The sequence below is a fragment of the Cricetulus griseus genome, chromosome 2 (assembly GCF_003668045.3).
Source record: "Cricetulus griseus strain 17A/GY chromosome 2, alternate assembly CriGri-PICRH-1.0, whole genome shotgun sequence".
In the NCBI taxonomy this organism is placed as follows: domain Eukaryota; kingdom Metazoa; phylum Chordata; class Mammalia; order Rodentia; family Cricetidae; genus Cricetulus; species Cricetulus griseus.
In genome coordinates, this window is record NC_048595.1 from 244348258 (window position 1) to 244363697 (window position 15440).

The 15440-nt window shown below is 42.6% G+C and overlaps 1 protein-coding gene across 8 annotated transcripts in view; it reads right to left on the reverse strand.

Annotated features, from left to right (window-relative positions):
- Window positions 1-15440, reverse strand: part of Akap7 (A-kinase anchoring protein 7) — a 120349-nt gene that overhangs the window by 11861 nt on the left and 93048 nt on the right. For 5 of the 8 annotated variants that reach the window (XR_003482818.2, XM_027402900.2, XM_027402903.2 and 2 more), the window contains one exon: window positions 12295-12363. The exons of the other annotated variants lie outside the window; for them this stretch is intronic. Coding sequence is in view for 4 of the 5 variants with exons in the window: in XM_027402900.2 (XP_027258701.1) it covers window positions 12295-12363 (69 nt within the window). In the remaining variant the exon portion in view is untranslated. The remainder of the gene's footprint in view (window positions 1-12294; window positions 12364-15440) is intronic. 8 annotated transcript variants of the gene reach the window in all.

The following is a 15440-nucleotide window of genomic DNA, read 5'->3' on the forward strand; positions in this document are numbered from 1 at the left end:
TAGAAACCATGGAGTCTCCTCCCTGAATTTCAATTCCTGCATTTGTTCCCGTTGGAATGTGAGAATTTTCAAGGTCCCTGACTTGTCACTAAGGCCACTCTGGATCACTCAGTGCAAAACAGACTGAGATGGACAACTCTGAATTCTAAAAAATGAGGTAGGGATTATCAACACAAATCTGGGTTCACAGGAGTATCAGTAGAAGGATGAATGTCATTGAAAAATCATTTCAGGGACAAAAGAACATGTCGTAAGTATAAATGTTCTCATGCAATTGTTTCTTGACCAGCAGAAAACATGGAGCCTGAAAAAGAAGCCATGCTTAGAATCTTAACTCTGTGGGCATCTAAGTAGCCATCTATTTCAAGAGAGCTGGACATAAGAGCCAACTCTTTATTTCTTGGTTATTTCACAAAAGCATCTGTTTGTGATAACGCATGCTTTCCTTTTTAAGCTTGTATTCTAAACTAGGGCTCAGTTGGAGCAGAAAGGAGACATACTTTCCCATCCTAAACGCTGTGCTCACCAAGGTCGGTCAGCTGAGTAAATGTTGCTAACCGATCTAATCAAATAACATAAATCATAATTTATGGCTGCCACTTTGGTTCTTTATACACAATATGGACACACCCAGGTCAGGAGAAATGCCACGCTGAGATGGCTTCCATAGGTTATACCACCAATAACAGGGGCAGCTTCCTCTATCCATTTAGAGGGATTCCTGCTTTGCCAGGCAGGGGCAGAAACAGTATCCGACTTTGTTTTCACAGGCTTCTCATGAGGTAAGATGAGTGTTAGAGAATACACCAGGAGTTTACCAAACCTGTACAGGATCCACAGTCACGGAAATAGGAACCTGGAGTTCTCTGACCACAAAACTTAGCCTGCCCAGTATACCTAGCCTGCTGGGCAGGCAGGGAAATGTGAGAAATGCCAGTGACCAGATGATTGACTTGAGATCGGGGAAATTCCAGTTTCATTCACAGTACTTCATTCTCCACTGAAAAGTCTCAGTGCTAAGTAGCACATATGATTGTCACAACACAATTCCTCCTTCCATCCCTTCTTTCCTTCTTTGCCCTTTCAGCTTCCTGTCTTCCTCTCGTCCCTCCTTCCCTGTCTGCTCTTCTTTCCTCACTCCTCTCTCTACCACCTCTCCTCCATACTTCGACTTTTCCTTCCAGAAACATCCACAAAACACCCTCTCTCTGTGATAAGCAGCTGCACAATGAATATAGAAATGAACCCAACATGGTCCTTCCTTCAGAAAACCTACAACTCAGTAGACATGCATGGTAGTAAATAATGAAAGGTCACAGATACTCTGAAGAAAAGAGGAACAATATAAACTGAATATACAAATAAAGACTAAGGGCCCAGAGAAGTGGCTCAGCAGGTAAGAACACAGGCTGTGCATCCAAAGGACCAAGGTTCAATTCCCACCACTCACATGGCAGCTCACAACCATCTGTAACTCCAATCCAGGACATCTGACACCCTCTTCTACCTCTGTAGACACCAGGCATATGAACGGGGCACAGACATACATGTAGAGAAAACACCTGCACATGTTAAATAAACACAAAAATTTAAAAGACTAAAGACAAGGGCTAGGAGTGGCTCCATTGGTAGCCTAATATGCCCAAAGCCCTGGTTCATAAGCTGGAAAACCTGGGACATACCTCTAATCCTAGCAGTCAAGAGGAGCAGGGGGATCAGAAGTTCAAGGTCCTCCTTAGCTATACAGATATCCCAAATTCCAGGCCAAGTACCCCATCTTTAAAAAAAACATTAATTAAAAATGAAGAAGACTTGTCAAATAAAAGACAAAATACTCAAAGCTTTATGTCCTTATGTAGAAGGAAGGAAATGACACTTGAGTAGATCTTGTAAATTGTGTCAATGCTTCTCAAGTGGATCAAGAAGAGCTTGGCATGACATAACACTACTTGACATACCAATAGTGTGGCCTGTGTGGCTAATGGCACCTTGCTCTACACATGGCAGCTGATGAAGTGAGGAGAGTAACAAGGCTGGGAAGCTCTGAGACCATGCTGAGGAGGGTGCTCAACATGTATCCCCTTGTAGGATCAAAACTTCCATATTCTAAGATATGCACAAATGTTTAAGTTCTATCTGCAAGCAACAGTGGTTTGTTTCAACTGAGAAGGCATAACGTCAACTCTCACAGCACTGCTACGTGTGCAAGTTTGGTTCACACATACCTACTGCTTATTAAGAAACACTGCATTTGCTATTGACTGAGTGATTTCTCCTCATTTGTCTTAATTTTGTTGTAAATAAGCAGTCATCTCCCTAGAAGGGAACTAAACTATCAAAATAAATACAGAGAGCATCATGAATACTTCATATGTGTGCACTGTGTATATGTGTGTGTGCATGTACACATGCATGCATGTGTGTGTGTAATGTGTGAATGTGTGTGTGTGCGTGCATATGTTTCTGTTTTTTAGGTAGAGTCTCTAGCACATTAGCTGGCCTCGAACTCCCTGTGTATCTATCTGCAGGTAAGCTTGAGTTGATCTTACCCCAACTCAGGAGTACTGGGACATCATGGCTGTGCCAACCACAGCCAGCTTACACAACACTGGGTTTCAAACCCAGACTTTTATGCATTCTAGGTGAGCACTCTACCAACTGAGCTACACCCTCAACCTGAAACATGTATTTAAACAAAAAAATGAAATATTTGAAATTATTCAATTTTAGGTGTCTTTAACTCAGTCACCTAATCCTAAACTAAAACTCTAGTGTGGGTGAGAAGAGTGGGATTCAGACTGCAAACTTTTCTAGTTTCTCAGGTATAAACACATAAAATAGGGTACATGTTGGGGGCTGGAGAGATGGTTTAGAGTTTAAGAGCACTGGCTGCTCTTCTAGAGGTCCGGAGTTCAATTCCCAGCAACCACATGGTGGCTCACAACCATCCGTAATGAGATCTGGTGCCCTCTTCTGTCCTGCAGGCATACATGGAGGCAGAATGTTGTATACATAATAAATAATAAAGTCCACTGGGCACTTATAAAGCAGCAATGACAGATGAAACATCAAGAATGAAAGGATAAGATGGTCAATCAGCAAAACCAAGTCAAGACAAATGCCACCTTTGCTACCTTTTCTGGACATATATGGAAAAAAAAAAAAAAAGAATAACGAAACAGCACCACATTCCTAGAAACACTGAAGTCTCATGACCTCTTTAATTTATGTGTTTAACTTTAGGAAAAAAATGATTGAAGAAAGTAACTTACGATGGATTTTTCTTTTCTCAATGTCTTATAAGTACTAAGTTACTAGAAACTTCTATCAGAAACCCTCCACAGAAAACTAAGCTCCGCATGTATGTTTGCTGAGCCCTGACTGCATGGGTGGTGTGTATATGGACATGCATTTGGTCCATCAGCGGCTGTTTGCTTCTGGAACACTTGCTCTCCATGTACAGAAGAACTGCTACCAGTCAATTCAAATGTCAGCGAGGAACAAACACAGATGGCACCAAGTAGACAAGGGACAGTCACCACTATGCTTGACTTCCTCTGCTGGCCATGAGCTTGGTCCCATAGGGAAAAGGGTGCTGGAAACATGGGTAGAAAGAGACCAAACATAACTTGATCTCATTGCTCCCCTTTATGGAAGAAGCCAGAGTCTGACCCCCTGCTTAGCAGTGGTTCTCACCCTTCCTAATTCTCAGACATTTAATACAGTCCCTTGTGTTGTAGTGACCCCCAACCATACAATTATTTGATTGCTAGTTCATAACATTAATTTTGCTACTGTTATGAATCGTAATAGAAATATCTGATGCGCAGGATATCTGATATATGACCCTGATGGGGGTCACGACCCACAGGTTGAGAAATGCTGGCTTAGAGACTCTTCCCCGAAGCACTGAGAATGAGGGGCCAAGTCCATCACCATCTGTTCTAGGACCTATTTCTGCTGCTTTCCAACCACCCTGAACTGTATTTACGAAATCTCTTAATAATAAACCTGCCTCACATTAGGCACCTGTAATGTGGACTTTCTCCCCCATGCATTAGTCCAAAGCTCAAGTCAATTTCTACATATGTCAAATTGAGGATGTGGAAACGGGAGACTCGCTTAACTCTACCTGGCCAAAATCTGCCAAGCTGTAACTCAAACACAGATCAGTACGGCCCGAAAACAGTACTCTTTGACACTGTGCCACATGCTAAGCTCTAGCTACTACTTTATACAAGTATACATTCTATAATATTTTTTCTACAATGAGATCTATAATCATAAAATACTATAAGGTCTCTTCTCAAGTTAGGGGCTCAGAATGTCGTGCCTGTGCCCCCATGGAAGTCACACAGCCTTCCTATGTCTCACTCTTTTTTTTATAAAATACAGATAACAGCAGTTCTCCAGTCCAAGGCTGTTTTAAAACTAAGATAATACAAAGCACTGACTTTACTGGTTGACTGAATAGTAAGCACTTGGCTTTTTTTTTTTCTTTCTTTTTTAGAGATACTCAAAAATTGTGTACATTTGTGAAGGTGCAGGGTACGAGTGTGTGTGAGTGCAGGTGCTTAGAAAGCCCAGGAGACAGCATGGAATCCACAGGAGATGGAGAACATGTGATTATGAGCTCTCTAACCTGAGTGCTAGAAACCGAACTTGGGTCCTGCACAAGAGCAGTCCTCTCTCTTACCCAGTATACTGAGCCATCCTTCTAGCGCCACCACTGTTTCTTGAAACAGTGTGGAAATAATTGCAGACAAGTTTATATTGCACGTGCAGGTGGTATAGTAGTAAGCGTAGCTGCCTCCAGCAATGATATGTATTTTTCTGTATAGCTTAAACTACTCTCTTTTACAATCAAATGATGTCCCATTTTGGTATAGAGAAAAACTACCGTAAATTAATTAATCTTGCAAAAGGTGTCCAGCAGACATAGAAGCAGACTGCACCAGAAATAGCACGATACAGATGGTTTTAGGCTTCCAGATACACTCAACTTAGATGTGTAGCATTGTAAAAATAATCACATCAAGTTCAATTTGTATGCAACTCCTGCAAGAACACACCTACTACAGAACATCACGCATCTGTGATAAATGTCACAGTCATTCACATCTCAGCTCTGCTCTCATCTTCCTGGTAATCGTGACAAACCTTCCATCACAGGGCTTCCTTCCAGCCATTCATTCCTTTTTGTAAAAGTCCCAGAAAGATCTGACATAGTTATTAGCATAAAAACATAGTAGTAGAGTTAAGGTAGAAGGAAAAAAAGGACCAATAAAAAGAAATTTAAAATTTTAAAAAGCAAGTAAAGACTGTGGGTCACTAAGGGACAGATCATAGAGCCACTGGACTCCCAGTGTCCTCAGACTCAGAAAAAAGCAGCAACATGGTGATTCTCCTATCAGGAGACCAAAGGTCCCTGGACCACCCTGCTCCATTGCTGCACGGACCTTGTGGCATCCTTCATCCCACACCCCCCTTCCGAACCTTCATCTCACACTTCTTCCATACCTTCCTCCCACCCGTTCCCCAACCAAACAAGATTATCAGATCACTCCATCACAGGCTTGGGTTCCTGCAGAGCTGTTAAACACTTCACCCAGGTTACCCTGAGGACCTGGCAGCCCAACTCAATAGCTCTCCAGGAGCCCTGTAGGAAGTGAGGGCAGAAGTGACACACAAGCTATTCAGATGCAGTTCCTGATTTTATATGTGGGAAGGAGAGAGAAACTCATTGTTTCCCTGAGCAGAGGGAAGTCCTGCCTCATAACCAAGTGAGGCCAGTGAGGGTGAGAACACAGAAGCTGCTGAAAGCCCCTGTCCCCACCACCAAGCAGAAGTGGAGAAGGCTGGATCACAAAAAGTTGGGGAGGTGGAGGAGGGCTGGGAAAGTTGGGGAGGGCTGGGGAGGTGGCCATTCTGTAAGAGGTTGCCCTGCAAGCACCAGGAGCAGAGTTCAACCCCCCAAAACCCACACAAAAATGCCAAGGCAGTGGCACACTTTCATGATCTCAGCACTGGGGAAGCAGAAACAGACAGGTGAGATCCCTGGGGCTAGCTGGACAGAGAGCCTAACCAAACTGAATAAGCCCTAGGCCAGGAATTCTGTCTCAAAAAAAAAAAAAAAAAAAAAAAAAAAGCCTCATACACACACATGAACACACATGGACACCCGTGTGTGTGTGCATGACTGAAATAAGGGGGAGGGCTGACAGTGTGCAAGCAGCTGTCTTGTGCACTCACGAGCCAATGCATCCTCTCATAGGTCCTCTCTTTTCATTAAGAATCTGTATTGATGTATTGATTCCTCTCTCTGCCTCAACACATTTTATTGTCCTTTCTATTTTTACTCTGATTCCCAAACACTTCTCAGCATTCCTCAGACTTGCATGCCACCTTGGGCCCTGACATGAACCTTTGGTTCCCTTTAACCCTGATGATGGGCAAAAACCTATCAAGTTCGGTGCTGGTCTGCACATGTGGAGGTCAGAGGACAATCTGTAGGAATTAGACTCAAATGAAGTAGCATCAAATGAAGTCATTAGACTCAGTAGGAAGCAAGGGTTCTTGACTGAGCCAGCTCAGCAGCCAACTACCTGATGTCTAAGGCCACAAGCCTAAGGTCTTGCTAAAACATCCACTGTTCCTAAAATTGTCTCAAAAGAACCATAAAGGGCATTTCCACATTTCCAAATTTTCCACATACTCTAAGACAACTAATTCTGCCTTCTCTCATTTGGGCCCAGAGCAGGAACCCACTGGCCTCCTGGGGTCTGTTTGTAACCTCATCCCCATCTTGGTGATTAACAAATCACCCATATGCCAGTTTATATGCTATCATAAATTATTCAAAACTGTGCAAAATGATGACTTTATAGCGAACTTTGTCTTTACAATTAAAATGCTTAGAAAGCATGAGTTTTTATTTTTGCTCTGACATGTTAGACATACAATTAAAGTTTGATGCTATTGACATGGCAAATGCCAACAGCTCTCTGACTACAAAGTAACATGGGAGCAGATGCTATGGAGCAGGTAAGCAAATGGCCCACTCTATTCCACTGGGGTCATTCTTCCTTCTCCAGCAGCAGCACAGTGAACTCCGCCATTTTAGATCTGGGGGATATAAAACCTTACTTCCTTCTACCCCAAGCATCTTGTTGGTTCATCACTTCTTCCCTAGTTTTTCATACCTATACCTTATGTTTATAAACATCCTTAGCTAAATTAATGAGTTGGGGAAATACTATATGAAAATAAGAAATTATGTTTCAAATTTATTTTATGTGGCTTATAATGAAACTAGCATTTGCACTCCAGCTAATACAGCATGAAGGTCAAGCTATACTTACTCTATTTGGTCTATGGCTGTTTCCCAACTGAAAGATTTATTTTAGTAGTTCCAAGTCTGTTAACTTCTAACTCTGACATTATGAATGTTCATCATGGGGCAATTAATTTCCTAAAATGTGTTCTGTAGAAGCTGTGTTTGCTCATGTCAGGTTGTAAAAGCCACCCATGAGAACAGCATAAAGCAACTGCCAGTCTCTGTGGCAATTAACCTGCTCTGCCTGGCTTGCCTGAGTCAGTCAGTTCTGCAACCTTCCTGGCCTGGGAAGGGTGTGGCATCACCTGCTAGACAGAGAGATCCTCCATGTTGGCTTGTACTACTGAGAGGACAATAAACCTTGGAATCCACCAGCTTTCTGCTTTAAAAAGTCATGCAAATTTAAAAAAGAAACCTCCAACAACAACTGTGCATCAATCATTCCAAGTCTTGTGAACACCTGGTCAGAGCTTTCCAGGTGGAGAGAGCTCAGCCTTGAGAGTTGAAACAAAAGGAAACACTCTGCTGGGCACCTCTCACAAAAGGCTGGATCTTACTGCAACCAAACACAGATGGATGTTTATAAGAAGTCAGGGAGTTGTCAGATGGCGGTACACGCCTTTAATTCCAGCACCCAGGAGGCAGAGGCAGGCAGATTCTGAATTCAAAGCCAGCCTGGTCTACAAAGTGTATTCCAGGACAGGGCTGTTACACAGAGAGACTCTGTTTTGAAAAACAAACCAAAAAAAAAAAAAAAAAAAAAAAAAAAAAAAAAGTCAGGGAGTTGTCACTTTTCACTGGGGTTAGTGATCTTTCTACCAGAATATAATAAACTCAGTAAAGATAACTTCTCTACAACAATGAGAATGTGTTAATTATATAATCACAGCTATATTTTAAGTCAGCTTGGCAGACTAGGGAGTCATACCTACTATATACATGGAAAGTCCACTAAAATATGTCCAAAGTCTATGGTGGCAGGTGATAAAATTTTAACAAAAGAAATAAGTTTATTATGAAGTGAGTAGAGAAGGCCTCTTTCTTCCTTCCCTGGCTCTTCTATTACCTATGGAGTGAATGGAGAAGGCCTTAGACATAGCCTTTCTTCCTCCCCTGGCTCTTCTATTATCTTTGAGTTTCATTTTTAGAATGGCCCATTTTTGAATCTTAAGGAGACTGGGTTGACAATGTGTGGACCACACCTTTCTCCCAGGGCAGGAAACAAGATATTGTGAGAGACAGGACCTAAAGAACATAGGTAGGGAATTCTCAAAAAAAAAAAAAAAAAAAAAAAAAAGACATTGTATGAAGTTGAAATTCTAAATCCTAATTGCCTGCCTAGGCCACCATTGTGCCAAATGAGTTTCATTTAACACAGTCTTTATTTATTGTAGGGAAACCACATTTCCCAAGTATATTAATAAGGACAACTAGCAGGCATGCATGTTATAAATATTAGCCAAATCTTGGTTATTCAATTTTCGAGACAGGTATATACTACTTAGCATTAGGTACAAAGTGAAGTTAAACAGTAAATAAATCAGAACTAAAATTACAAACTGGGTCATTCTGTCTCCAAAACCCTGCACAGTCTACCACATGACACTAAGCAGTTACAAGCTCTTCTGTGTCTATTTACTATGGGTAAAGCACCCAAAATTAAACAATCCATGGGAAATGGTTTCCCAAATGTCTTCAAAGGTTTATGAGATATAAGCTAACACCTGAAACTCCTCTGAATATATGAGGTCATGACACATTGATGGAGAACGAGATCCAGCAGAAATCCCCACCCCTTTCTGTTGGGCTCTCGGGAAAGATGACTTAAAGGACAGGTCATAACACATTGCTGGACAATGGGGCATCTGCATGTGGCTCATGGCAGCTGGTGGCTGCACTGAGGACTGGGAATAATCCTACAACCCAGGTACTCCTAAGGAAAATTATGCAGCATTTCCTGCAATGTTCAAGGAAAGGAAAGACAGTGCCCACCACAGCCTGTAGAATTAACACAGCCAGGAAGGTGAAACCAGAACAGTAACTGCCAGCATTTGTTCTAATGTTTCCATACTCGATTTTAGAAACAAACCTCCTGGGTGTACATCATTTAGTGTGGGGGAAATCTAATCAGTATTGACTATGGCTAAATGTTTTACCTTGTATAACATGATGGCCACCACTACATTACCCAAAGAGAGCTAATGCATAGTGCCGTCTTGGATGACACAATACACCGGTTTCTCTGCTTCAGAAGGGTAATAGATGCTGAGCAGTCTGGGATCCAGGCTTTCTGCCAGCTTCAGCCCCAGTATCCCAAAGGACTATAACTGAGAAATTCCCCACTTCTCTGGCTGCCAACAACTTTCCCTCGGAAACAGGGCAGTCAGGAAGGATATAACTAATAATCGTGCTTCGTGAACATTTTGAAAATAATCCTGGCACAGTATCTGGCAGATGGTAGGCACCCAATAAATAGGGGAAAGCAAAGAGAAAGCGGTGGAGAAGGGAGAGAAGGAGAACTTGTAAAGTCCTATCCCCATGATTCTTGTAGTCCCTAGCCTTTGAGCTACAAGAATCAAATGGGGGGAATAAATAAACTTTTAAAATCATAATACTTTTTAAAAAGACTTATATTTTTATGTCTGCATGAATGTATGCCATATGTGCGATCGTGCCCACAGAGGCCAAAAGAGGGCACTGGATTCCTTGGAGCTATGATCTTGATACTAGGATTCGAACTCTGATCCTCTAGAAGCTAATGCATGTAACTGTTGAGCCATCTCTCCGGCTCCATAGTAGCTTTTGATTGTTTGTTTGTTTGATTGGTTGGTTAAAGAACTATTGTCTTGTTATCTGTGTATGTTGGGGGCTTTGGGAGGATATTGTGGCTTTTCTTGTTGTTTACAGAGTTGTTTTCAATTTTGTGTGAGAGAGTTGGCTATGTACACACGAGTACAAGTACCTTCAGAGGCCTGAGCTGTTAGATTCCCATGGAGCTGAATTCACAGGCAGTGAATTATCAGCTGCCCAATGTGGGTACTGGGAACCAAACTGGGGTCCTCTGTAAGAGCAGTATGTGCTTGTATGTGAACTGACAGAGACCGAGGAAGCAGGCTCAGGGCCTGCACGGGTCTGTACCAAATTGGATTCTAGGGCTGAGAAGAGAAATGGACATGTGCTCCCATCCCTAACCGAAAAGCTATCTCCAATTAATAACCACTTGCAAGTTAAAAATTAGTTTTCTCCAAGAGAGTCTCACTGGGGAAATAAACCACTCTTATGGGCAGGCCCCATGCCCAGCAGTAGATGGCCAACATAAATAGAACTCACTGGCATCTTAGGATCTTTGTCTCATAATGTTGCATCAGGGTGTTTCTTTTCAAACTTTACAGGTCCTTTCTGTATATATTATGGCTTCTAGTTTTGTGCTTTTATAGGATTCCTTGTGTGAGAACATGTTGTGTCTCTGCATCTATACATGTTCCTTGTACTTTTCTTTGATTCTTCTTCTTTTGTATACTTTGTCCTATTCCAGATTGTTGGAGTTTATCTTATTTTATTATTAGTGCTTAAATGCCTGTTTGTTTTCAGAGGAGAGAGAGAAAAGGTGTGGATGTAGATGAAAGGTGAAGAGGGGAGGAACTGGAAGGAGTTGGGGGAGGGGAAACCATAATCAGAATATATTGTATGGAAAAAGATCTGTTTTCAATAAAATTAATATTAAAAAAAAACAGTATGTGTTCTTAACTATTAAGCCATCTCTGCTGCCATGACACGCATCCACAGTTCTTAACCATAGTCATCCCAAATTCTCCCATACTCATGGCCTAACAGGAAGCCAGTACCATCCTCTTCATTGACAAGCACTCACAGCACGGCACCTGTGGGTTAGACATTGTTAGAGTCTGGTGCAACTACAGAAATACATAACATGTCCTGAATGTGAGGCTCTGGAAATCCATGTGCTAAGATGGAGAAGAGGTGTGAAATATAAGCATGAAGCCACACAAAGTAGAAAACAGAAAAGCAACATCACAGAATCCCAGTGCTAGGAAGTAACCAAGTTGTCAACATCTCACTTCGTCGGCCCACTTGCCCTAGGGATGAGCTGTTTGCCCCTCCTATGCTTGCACACTTGCAGTGAAAGAGACTATCTGCCTCAAGAGGCAGGTCACTCTGATGGCCACTCTACATTAATTCTACACAAAGGCAGAGTGCTTCAAAACAGGAAACTGGGTAGTGGAAAAGAGCAATGAAAATGTTGAGTAGTTAGTTATAGGGCTGTCTAATTTCCAAGTTTCCATTGAGGGTTCCTTAACAAGGTATTAAGTAGTGGTAGGTACACCTATGCCATGGCACTTTCATTCAGGCAAAAGTGACTACTTTTCAGACTATTGACAACTGGATAATTTAAGGGAAAAAACAGTCCTAGGAAAAAATTGTATGAAAAATTTGAATTATGAAAAAAAGCTATGTTGAAAAATAGCTACAGAGATTGTTACTATTGCCATATCTGCAATGATTTCAATGTCAGGAATATTTCCATAAAGAATATAAAAATAAAAGTTTCTAAGAATCATCAACTCATTTCCAATATATTCTATTTACTTGGGTCCAAAAGTGTTAGAAAAAAAAAGTTGTGGAAAAGTGTTCAGCCGCTGGAGCACAGGCAAAAATGGCTTTGCTACTTTCAGTTGGTTAACTGAAACACAAACCATGATGAGTTCTGCTAGTCACCCTATGACCAAGCGTCCCAGGTATGGGGAGTTAACTTTCAGCATGAACTTGGGCCCTTGTACAGCTGGTTGATTAGAGAATCATTTTGTTTGCTATTAATTGATTAAAATGGTAGCTCTGATGAATCAATTAAATTAGAGTCCCTTCCATCCACCAGCACCACCAGCAAAGGGCCAGATCAGGGAAAATAGAGAAAGGAGAGGGTACCACTTGACTCTTACCACTTGGCCCGTTGGGTCTCTCCTTGCTGTATCTCTGTAGGACCGCGGAGGATGGGCTTTCCAACTCACCTGTGTTTTGAGAATGATACCCAAAAATTGAAGTTTTCACCAAAATCCCATTGAGTTCTCTCTAATTTGAGCTACCCTCTGGAAGAATTGCTCAGGGCCATGACCCTTTATGACAGAATTAGGAGAGTGGGGCCTGGACATGAGCACCTTTTTGCTCTGCCCTAGCAGATGCTCAAAGAGCAGGTGCCTTGGAGCAGGCTAACAAGGCTACTCAGTATCTGGGAACACAACAAGAAACTGTACCTGTGTCTTCAGATGTTACTAACAATCCAGTAACAAGAGCAAAATGACTCTAGGCCTTCTCAAATATCTTTTGTAGATTTTTTTTCCCACACATTACCAACACAACTTACGGACTGGCCATGTCCAGTCAATGCCGATTTATACCCTTCTTGAGAAACACTGGACAATGACATCTATGCTATGTTTTAAAACCCACCCCCAACTTGGTCAGTCCTTTTAAGCATATATTATTGACAACATAGTCATGCCTAACAGGCTTTCTCTTTGGACCATCCTGCAGAAATTAAATACAGCTTCAGAAGCTGGTCTACAATACACATGCATTATGCAGGGGGTGTGTAAATTAGTGTGGGGGAAAAAAACAATGAAGTCATGACAATGCCAAAGACAGGAGAAAGAATGGTGTGGAAGGAATGTGGGGGACCAGGGGTCAGCTTGGGTGAGCGTGGGGAGCCAGCGGGGCGTGATGCACTCACTGCTTCTGTGCTTCTGGGCCTGAAGGCGTCATCAGATACAGAGTACTATTTCCCTTCTCCTTTAGGAAGGTTGGAACTTGAGGAAGGGAACCCAAAAAGCATTAAAGAGAACTTCCCATAAACCAGTATTAGGAGCACTGTGTCTACAAACACAAGACCACTCTTCATCAGTTCTGGATAAGAAAGGCAAGGGACACATTCCTGCACTGAGACCACAAAGACTGCTCACAGACAGGAGCAAAAAGCAAATCCAAGCAGGCAGAAAAGGCCCACAAAAGGAACAGGAGGCACAGAGAGAGTCAGGCAAGAACTCCTGTCTTTGCATCTGTCCACACCAAGACTTTTCTGACAAAGATGGCCTCCAGAAAGCGAATCTAGGCATTCAGATCTCCAGAAGTACAGATGGTCATTCTGACACACCTGAAAGTGCCCGACTGCCCAGGTTTAGAAAGAGGTTTGTGTGTCTCAGGTAATAAAAGCTGGTCTGTCACAGTGCACAGAGTCACTTTCATAAGTAAAATTCAAAGACATTTATTGGCCCTTGTTAACAGCTGTATGTTCCAAAGTCTCTCAACGTTTATTCCAAAGTCCTCCCCAAAGGTTTCTTAGGAAAACTGACTGGACTCCCGGGTGAGTAATAGGTATAGAATATATATTAACTTCTTAAACCTGCCCTTGCTCAGTTTCCTAAGGAATGAAGTTCAGGAAACACAAACCAGATGGGGATCTTCGGGTAGCTGGACTAGATAAGAAATCTGTGAGCCCACTTAAGTGAGAATCACACACTAGTGAGGCAGATATACGGCTGCAAATTCAGAGATTTGACTGGAAAGATTTCATTCGAAGGGAAGTAAAAATTTCCTATTTCGGGGTAAGTAGCATAAGACAGCTCGTTCACACTAATTCTGAAGCCAGCAGCCTACACACAAGCTAAACCGTAAGTGAATGAATGCAAGCCTCTGCGGGTCTTCAGATGCACACACCACCACCTGAACTCTTCATGGGCCAGGAGCAGATACTGAATCTGCCTGACATTTGCTAAAATGCATTATACAATATTCAGAGTATTTTTCACCAGGATTTTGGCAGGGGCAAAGCAGTACCACTCCTTTGATGTGGCTTTATGGTTACACCTGAACCCTCCTGCAAGAACAAAGCAGAGGACACGTGAAAGTATCTGCAAATGTCCAGTCCGCATCATTTTGGAACCAACAGCACCCCTGCATGCTATCTATATGACTGAATGTTGCTCCCAAAGCTCGTCAGTTTCAGCTCTGAGGAAGGGGGTCTGACTTGTATAATCTATGAACCGAATGCAGTGATTTAAAGAAACTCAAAACTAAACTCTGGCTAGACAGTGCCATGAAACAGAGCTGTAAGAATGTCAGCAGAGGACAATCAGAAATGAGCTTCCAGTGTCAACCTATCACTGTACTTCACACCTGCATTAAATACACAGTTGAGAACCACAGCTCGTTTTCCTGCTGATTCCCCGGGGGGAAAGCCCAAAGCTAAGGCTACCTCCACATTATAGGCGAGCACCAACGCTTCCGCGAGGCGTAAGTTGTACTTACAGATTTTGCCCTCGTCTCTGGCAAAGGGGAAGCAGCACAGCTGGCCCATGGCCTCGGCTTTCCTGCCGGATGCCCCACCGGGAGGCTGCGGCTAATCCGCGGTCTGCTCGGCTAGCAGCCTCCTGCAGCTGGGAGCTCCGGAGTGCTGAGAGCCGGCGTATAGCACCACCACCGAGAGAAAGGGAAGGGAACTCGCTGCCTTGCAAAAAGGCTCCTCCTCCCGGCCCTCCTGCTCCAGCGACTGCTCCGGGACGCACGGGCGAGCGAAGTGGCCATATGCTCGCCTAATTTTCCCAGCACCCAAAGATAAGGACTACATGTGGAAGCCAGGCTGTCAGCATATGTCTTTAAAAAGGTAAATGAGAAAACGCGAGTCCTTATTCACGCAGACCAATGCAGCAATTACACATGGAAATTCAAACCAGGATTTTTTTTTTAAAGCCTTCATTTCTGTGTGCTATTTAAAGAGGAAGAGCTTTCTTTTATGCCCATGAGACTTTTGTTTGTCGTCTTGTGTACAGAGAAACCCAGCACAGCAGAACACTGGAAACTCCACTTGTCTCAAGTGCCATTAAATACCTAACAAACTGTATAAACAATGGAGACAGGGTGGGGAAGGCTAGAATCAGCTGTTATCTGCACTTAACACATATCTTTGAAGTTCCACATCTGTTTGTGGAAACTCCCTTATTCTCCTCCTAAAGCATTAGTCAATATGATGAAATTTGAAATTGTAGCATCAAACACGTCAGTAGTAGCCTAGGGAATAAGCACAAATCTTGAT